Raw genomic sequence first — 6,749 nt, 5'->3', positions numbered from 1 at the left:
GTGTCTGCGGGCATTGCACTGTTTATATATATATATATATATATGTGTGTGTGTGTGTGTGTGTGTGTGTGTGTGTGTGTGTGTGTGTGTGTGTGTGTGTGTGTGTGTGTGTGTGTGTGTGTGTGTGTGTGTGTGTGTGTGTGTGTGTGTGTGTGTGTGTGTGTGTGTGTGTGTGTGTGTGTGTGTGTGTGTGTGTGTGTGTGTGTGTGTGTGTGTGTGTGTGTGTGTGTGTGTGTGTGTGTGTGTGTGTGTGTGTGTGTGTGTGTGTGTGTGTGTGTGTGTGTGTGTGTGTGTGTGTGTGTGTGTGTGTGTGTGTGTGTGTGTGTGTGTGTGTGTGTGTGTGTGTGTGTGTGTGTGTGTGTGTGTGTGTGTGTGTGTGTGTGTGTGTGTGTGTGTGTGTGTGTGTGTGTGTGTGTGTGTGTGTGTGTGTGTGTGTGTGTGTGTGTGTGTGTGTGTGTGTGTGTGTGTGTGTGTGTGTGTGTGTGTGTGTCAGTTCATTGAAACATTTATATGTCAGCAACACTTGTTTACCTCTTACTGCTGCTAAAAACGTTTCAACTTATCACCCTGTCTATCATGCCATTGCCATTTTAACAGAAAAATATGGTTCATAGCTAGAGTGCCCTGCAATAAAGGCATTATAACAAGTACAGAATCTGGCATCAAGAGCACACGTGCCACCACAGATGGCAACTCATCAGAAAATGCTTCAGTCTTGCTTCCATTCATCGTAGTTTAGCAACACAGGCAACTTTGTATCACTGCCAGAGAAACTGATCGTCAGCAGCCCATTCAAAGACCTCATTTTTTCTTGACATTCTGCCACCTTCCCCGCAAAGAACTCCTTGAATTTCGAAGACAGCTTGCACTTCTTTTTTGCATCAGCTGCAGTCAAGCCCATCCAATTTGCCAACAAGGAATTTTCAATATCCACTTCCAACGAAGCAGTGTCATCGGTAACAATGGCTGAAAGCTGCCATGTCTCTTCTGGACCAACCTTGAGTTTGCTTGTCGGTGTGGAAATGTAGCCCTTGATAATCACAACCTCAGAGCTGTCTGGATGCTTGCCACCTTTCAAAACGGAGCTAAGCTGTGTGTACGGAAGAGACGGTGAGGACCGTCCGCCAACATTTCGTTGTCGGGACTCCTCATTCAGTGCCTCGTCATTTGTGGTTGCTCCGCGAGTACAAGCACTCGAACGTGGCTCTACGTATGGCTCACTAGTATCGGGTCCGTCAGTTCCGACAGTGTCCTGCAATACTGAATCACCTGCAGCCTGTGCTTGGAATTCAAGCTGCTCCCGAAGGAGGTCTTCGTCAACATCCTCGTCAACGCAGTCGTGGATTTCAGCTTCTGGTTCTAGATTGCCCAAGTCTATTTGGCTCATCAACACATCATCAGGATCCATGCCTGCCCTATCAGCTCTATCCCACTCATGGTCAACATCCAACACTGAGGAGGTCATTCGCACTGTTGTCGAGTTGCTGTTCGCCAATGGAATGGTCGTCGCTCTGCTGATAATGTGGAAATCACTGTCTATTCGCGGTGATCCACTCGCTCCAGGAACTCGCACCGGATGGTCAGGCGGCCGATCGTTAATACTCTGGCGATCATTCGTGTCCTCGCGGTCCCTTTCCGGGCGGTCAGCAGTTAGCGGGCGCGGCACGCCATCCAGTACTTGAGCAAGGTCTCGACCCAGCACTCGACAGAGCACTGCCTCTCGACTGTTACCTTCCAAAAGAGATTCGACCATGCCGCCGAGGACACGCACATTGTCTGCACGCAGGAACATCACGCCCCGCCGGCACTCGACGGGACCCGTGATGAGGAGCTTGACGCCAGGCCGCATGTCGGCGCTCATGCATGGCACCGGTTCGAACTCGATGGCCTGCATCCGGAGAGTGCCGTCAGTGAGTTCAAGCTTGAGCACCCTCTTCGGCTGCGCCTGCCACGGAAACGGCTTCTCGATTGGATCCGCCTGGACGACGGTGTTGGGATTCTCGGCTTTCGTGATTTTAAGCAGCTGAGAGTACGCCGGCTGACTAATGTCTCGCACGCAATCCACTTGGAGAAAAAATGAGCCCTTGAGCATAAGCTTGTGAGCGGTGAGTGCGCTCTCCGGCAGGCAAGCCATCCCCAACTCCCATAGATTTGTCACGAGCAACTGGTAGTAGACCTGCTTGTACACGTCGCCGCCAAATGTCGTTCTTTGCTCGGGAGCGGCGCTTTCCTCCTGAACATGTCGGGCACAAGCTTGCAGCCAGCTTCTGTTAACTATGATACTCTGCTGCGCGAACCTTTCAGCGAGATCGTCCACTTGGCTCATGATGCAACCTTCACGGATCCCGGCAGCTCGCGACACTGTGCTGCGTAGTCACTCCTTTCCATTCAGAATCCTGCCTCGTTTTTGAGATATTAACGTGCACGATGTTGAAGCATCAGTAACTTCTTGAGCAAAAACATTAATCGCGGTTGTACGCCGCGAGTAATCGCTGTTCGCGCGTTGTCTAAATCTAAATACACGGTAACAGTTTTATTGGTTTCGTATAAAGTCAAGTTTATTAAAGAGTTAAAAAACCCGACTTCATTTAACTTGTGAAAACAAATATAAAAACTTTTCACTCGGAAAGATTTATTGAAATACGCCAGCATAATATACAAAAAATTAATCAAAATTTTTTTATTAGACATGCCGCGCCATCTAAGAACGGCCGTAGGTAATCGTAACGGCGGCAGTTTTGACTTGAGCTCTGCAGGTGCAACGCGCGACAAGGAGCGATATAAATCGCAAACTGCTTTGGAAGCAATGCCGACTGAAGCTAGAATTTTCCGCATTTCAGACTGTGCGTGAAAGGACTTTTCAGCTGCGTTGGTCTCGCAACTTGTTTTTTGTGGTCATCGCGGGGATCCTTGTGATCTCCCAGCTGCTCGTCATGCTTGCTAGCAGCGTTTGCCTGCAGAAAAAAAGAAGATAATAAAGTAAAAATAAAAATGAATTAAAAATGTAAAAGAGGTCCTTATACTGTTCACAACATTGTGACGGGGCGAGATATAGGTTTATATTGTAGCGTCAACAGAGAATCTGCAGCCGAACAAGATGGTTGAGTTGCCTCTCGCGAGAGCGCTTAAAGCGCAGGCGACTTCGTCATCTTCGTAAAGTGCCACACTTGCTTATGTCGATGATGCACCGTAATAATATTAACAGGTGAAAAGGAAAGTACTGTGCAATCTGCACGCGTTGGTTGCTGCCAGGAACGTAGCCAGAATTTTTTTTTTTTTCGGTGGGGGTGGGGAACCGCAATACTTTATAAAGGTTATAACGATGCTCGTGCGCGCTTTATATATTTAGAGGGTGTCTCAATGATTATGCAGCACGATTTTAAAAAGGAAAAAAAATGCGGCAGATCTCTGGGATTTGCGAGTTAGACAGATTCTTGTACATCCTGAGTAGTTTTGTGCATGTCGTGGGCAGGCCCATAGCGGGGAATGTCTTTCGTTAACTATGTGAGAAGTATACCAAATCTGAGGAAGCAACAATTTGGAGGTGGAAGGGACTCATGGTACCCTCTCCATCCGCGGCCTCCTGGTGACGGGATTGGTCGTGGAATTACTAGGCACGTCGACTACAGAGACACCCCATGGAGTTACGACGCTACTCAGGTTAGATCGAAGACGTCTGTTTTGGCGAAATGAAGTGCACGTTATTGTGCGATGACGTGCATAGAGGGAGGAATGGTTTACATCATATTTCCCCCGGGTCAGGCAATAGTTATGTCGTAGAAATTAATATGTAACGTTCCTTACACGTTGTTACGAAAGCCGATAGCGAACGCTGCAACCACAGTTGAAACGTTGCCGTGATGTGAGCTCATAAGGCATGCCCTTAGCCAGCAATTTTTTTTTTCGGAGGTGGGCACTCGTTGAAGGCCTTGAAAATCCTATTTTCATTATTTATTCTCAATAAAACACTCCCGTTCATCTGAATTTCGGGGGAGGAGGGGTGGGCTCTTAGGGCACTACGCCCCCAGGTGCATAAATAAATATGCAGCTGGAATTTTGCTTATTGCCAGCGTGTTTTTAGAAGGTATTCTCCATGACGTTCACTCACAAGTTTGCCGACAACCGGCGATGCTTCGTGGTAACTTGCAGCTATAGAATACTGCTTCCATTGCCTATTGGTTCCAGAAGCATCAACTGGTTCCAGAAGCTGCTGGGCACGTGCTAACACTACTGGAACCAGTAGCAAACCAGCACGATTGGCGTGGGTGTACACGCACGTATATATGCGCGATCGCCGAGTCTTCCCTAAAAAAAAAAAATATCCCTCTGGGAGAGGTAGATCTTCAGTTTTGCGTGTGACATCACAACACTCACGTGGCTTGCAGTGCCACCGGCCACAGATTCAGCGTCGTCCGCATTGCGTTCGGCAGGTGCGGCGACATCATTGTTGCGGGAGAACAACCGCCGGAAGAAGTTGCGGATAGCTGTCACCTGCCTGTCCATGCTGCGACTGCCGCCTTGCGGGCCAGACGAGGACCCCTCGTAGCACAAGACCTGCAAAAGCAGGTACGTGTTGTACTACTTTGCAGCAGATCACAGTTTCGAATGTGGATCGCGACGTGAGCTTTTTTTTCAGGCATAGAGGCATACATGCTGCAGTTTGGACGCACGTAAAGAGGCTTGAATTTATATTGCGACGTATTTTTAACTATGATGACTTTAACACGCGCGAGGTGGGTGCCTTTCCTATCGGCTGCATTCAATTCGCATTGATGGCTCCTGCAGTGGGTTCAATTAGATTCGCTGTAAGATCCGAGTCACCGGTGGGCCTTACCCAGTGGAGAATCCAGCGAGGAGAGCGGGTGGCAGGGGCCCTTCCTCCAAGGCCTGTGTCAGCACCCCCGCCCCCCTTCCTTCCTTGTCATCCACCTCCTATCAACAAATGAGTGGGACCACTGTTCGAATCATTCCCAGGAATTGCGATGGATGGATGTGTTGATATGGCTGTACCATTTAGATCGGGCGGCGGCTCACGCCACCTAGCAGTAATACCCAGTGAACAAAAACTAGATTTAACTCTTTTTATTTCCCCCTCTAAATAGTGAATAGTGAAGTTAAGGGCTGGTATTTGCAGTGAAAGATTTAATTTTCACTCGTGCCTTGATTATAGCCACCAATCAGATAACCTTTTTCTAGTTAATTTCTACCCGCTTAAAATCTATTTTACCATCCCTCTCCCTAAACCCCAGTGCTTTGAAAAACTCTGCGTCATCAGCCTGAACTATAGGGTCAAGCCCTTTACAGAGCATTATCAAGTGTTCGGCAGTTTCCTCCTCCTCTCCACACGCACTGCATACCATGTCTACCCCTTCTGACCCGTTCGTATTTGGCTCGATAAGTGGTCTTGGTTCGCAATACTCCCGTCCTGGCGCCATCTCTTGGCGGCAGGAACGTCAGCCTGCCGTAACTGAATGGGAAATTGGTGAGAAAAATCATATCTCGTGAAAAAAAGTACTTATGAAAAACGACCCCGGGTTATACGCAGGAGATACCCACTGACACATTTGGGTAAAAATGCTGTGTCACATTACAAAGCGTGTGGATTCCCGGGACAATTGAACAGCGCCAGTAGAAATGCATGGGATCCCATTGTTCAATATTATATAAGGACTCTAGGAAGCCTCGTGGATTATAGTGCGACGCTGTAAATTTCTCAGACTGTTCAAAAAAGTCTGTGCTGTATAGAACTGGGAGTCGTTTTCGATAACTAGCTAATTATTTCAATAATATGACTGTTTTCTCGATTATTTTCCTTTCAGTTACGGCAGGCAGGCGCTTTGGCTGACCAGAAGTGGCGCTACATGCAGATGTCCTTTAGAGTTACTGATTAACTCTTATGTCCCCTAATCCTGGTCACGTAAAGGTATTTATGCTGTGATGGAGTTCTTGTGATGATAGCAACTACTAAAAACAAAAGTCAGACCCCCCTCTCCCTTAAAATGAATGGCTGGGTCTGCTCCACACCTTACCACTCTGTTCCAGGCCGTCACATAGGAGGCGTACATAGACGACCCGTTGAAGTTGCGGCTAAACTCGGTCAGCCTGTTCCTGCCGTCCGGGTTCATAGGCGGGCTGTGAAGGGGCTGCCAGGGCGACGAAGAACCCAGTGCGAGCGACGCATTGTACCGACCCGCCGCTGTTTGCACGCGCCGCCAACCGCACACGTCTCTTCTTCACCATCCTCAGCCGATGGCTCGTACCCAATACAGGTAATTGGCCATGTAGAGAGCGAATTTTCCCATAATATTCGGTAGAGTATCCTTACTGGACCCCGACAGCTAAATAATATATTAATTTGAATAGCAAGTTATCAGTCATTAAAAATTATGGCCAGCACAATTTAACGCACCATTCTTTCAGCCTCTACAATAAACTCCTTAATGGCGAAGAAAACGTCCTCGTGGTTGCATAAAACAAAACAAAAATAAAATAAAAAATAATAACTGCATGCTTATTTTGATTCCAGACAGATTGAGTTTGAAGAGGTGTTATTAGTAGTCGTAACTTCAGAATTGTGAATTTAGCCAGTAAAGCCGACGACGAAAACGACGAGCCCTCCATGACAAGTGACAGTAGCGTACGGTCCGCACGAAGATAACTATTTAAAATTTTATTATAACAGGAAGAGATTTATTTGTAGAGAAAGCTACAATAACTGCCTTTCGCGGCAGTGGAGTGGCTCCTTCTCG

The 6,749-nt window shown here is 47.6% G+C and overlaps 2 protein-coding genes across 2 annotated transcripts; both read right to left on the bottom strand.

Moving 5' to 3' along the window:
- Positions 1 to 437: 437 nt before the first annotated feature.
- LOC119185862 (recQ-mediated genome instability protein 1) lies at positions 438 to 2,507 on the bottom strand. Its single transcript, XM_037434723.2, has one exon. The coding sequence runs from the start codon at positions 2,324 to 2,326 to the stop codon at positions 710 to 712; it is 1,617 nt and encodes a 538-aa protein (XP_037290620.2). The 5' UTR covers positions 2,327 to 2,507; the 3' UTR covers positions 438 to 709.
- A 158-nt stretch (positions 2,508 to 2,665) lies between these two features.
- LOC142769446 (uncharacterized) lies at positions 2,666 to 6,229 on the bottom strand. The gene is made up of 3 exons (XM_075872646.1): positions 6,030 to 6,229; positions 4,375 to 4,554; positions 2,666 to 2,954 (listed from the first exon to the last, which is right to left on the bottom strand). Exons 1-3 carry the CDS (start codon positions 6,123 to 6,125, stop codon positions 2,820 to 2,822), a joined length of 411 nt encoding a protein of 136 aa, XP_075728761.1. The 5' UTR covers positions 6,126 to 6,229; the 3' UTR covers positions 2,666 to 2,819.
- Positions 6,230 to 6,749: the final 520 nt, after the last annotated feature.

Source organism: Rhipicephalus microplus, chromosome 1, assembly GCF_043290135.1.
Source record: "Rhipicephalus microplus isolate Deutch F79 chromosome 1, USDA_Rmic, whole genome shotgun sequence".
Lineage (NCBI taxonomy): Eukaryota > Metazoa > Arthropoda > Arachnida > Ixodida > Ixodidae > Rhipicephalus > Rhipicephalus microplus.
The sequence above is the reverse complement of the archived record's forward strand: the minus strand, read 5'-3'. Positions and strand labels throughout refer to the sequence as shown.

Coding starts and splice junctions, on each gene's coding strand:
- LOC119185862 (XM_037434723.2), bottom strand. CDS start 2,326: ATGAGCCAAGTGGACGATCTCGCTGAAAGGTTCGCGCAGCAGAGTATC.
- LOC142769446 (XM_075872646.1), bottom strand. CDS start 6,125: ATGAACCCGGACGGCAGGAACAGGCTGACCGAGTTTAGCCGCAACTTC. Junction 4,555..6,029: donor TGACGGCCTGGAACAGAGTG/GTAAGGTGTGGA, acceptor CTGCTTTTGCAG/GTCTTGTGCTACGAGGGGTC. Junction 2,955..4,374: donor CCGGTGGCACTGCAAGCCAC/GTGAGTGTTGTG, acceptor TTTTTTCTGCAG/GCAAACGCTGCTAGCAAGCA.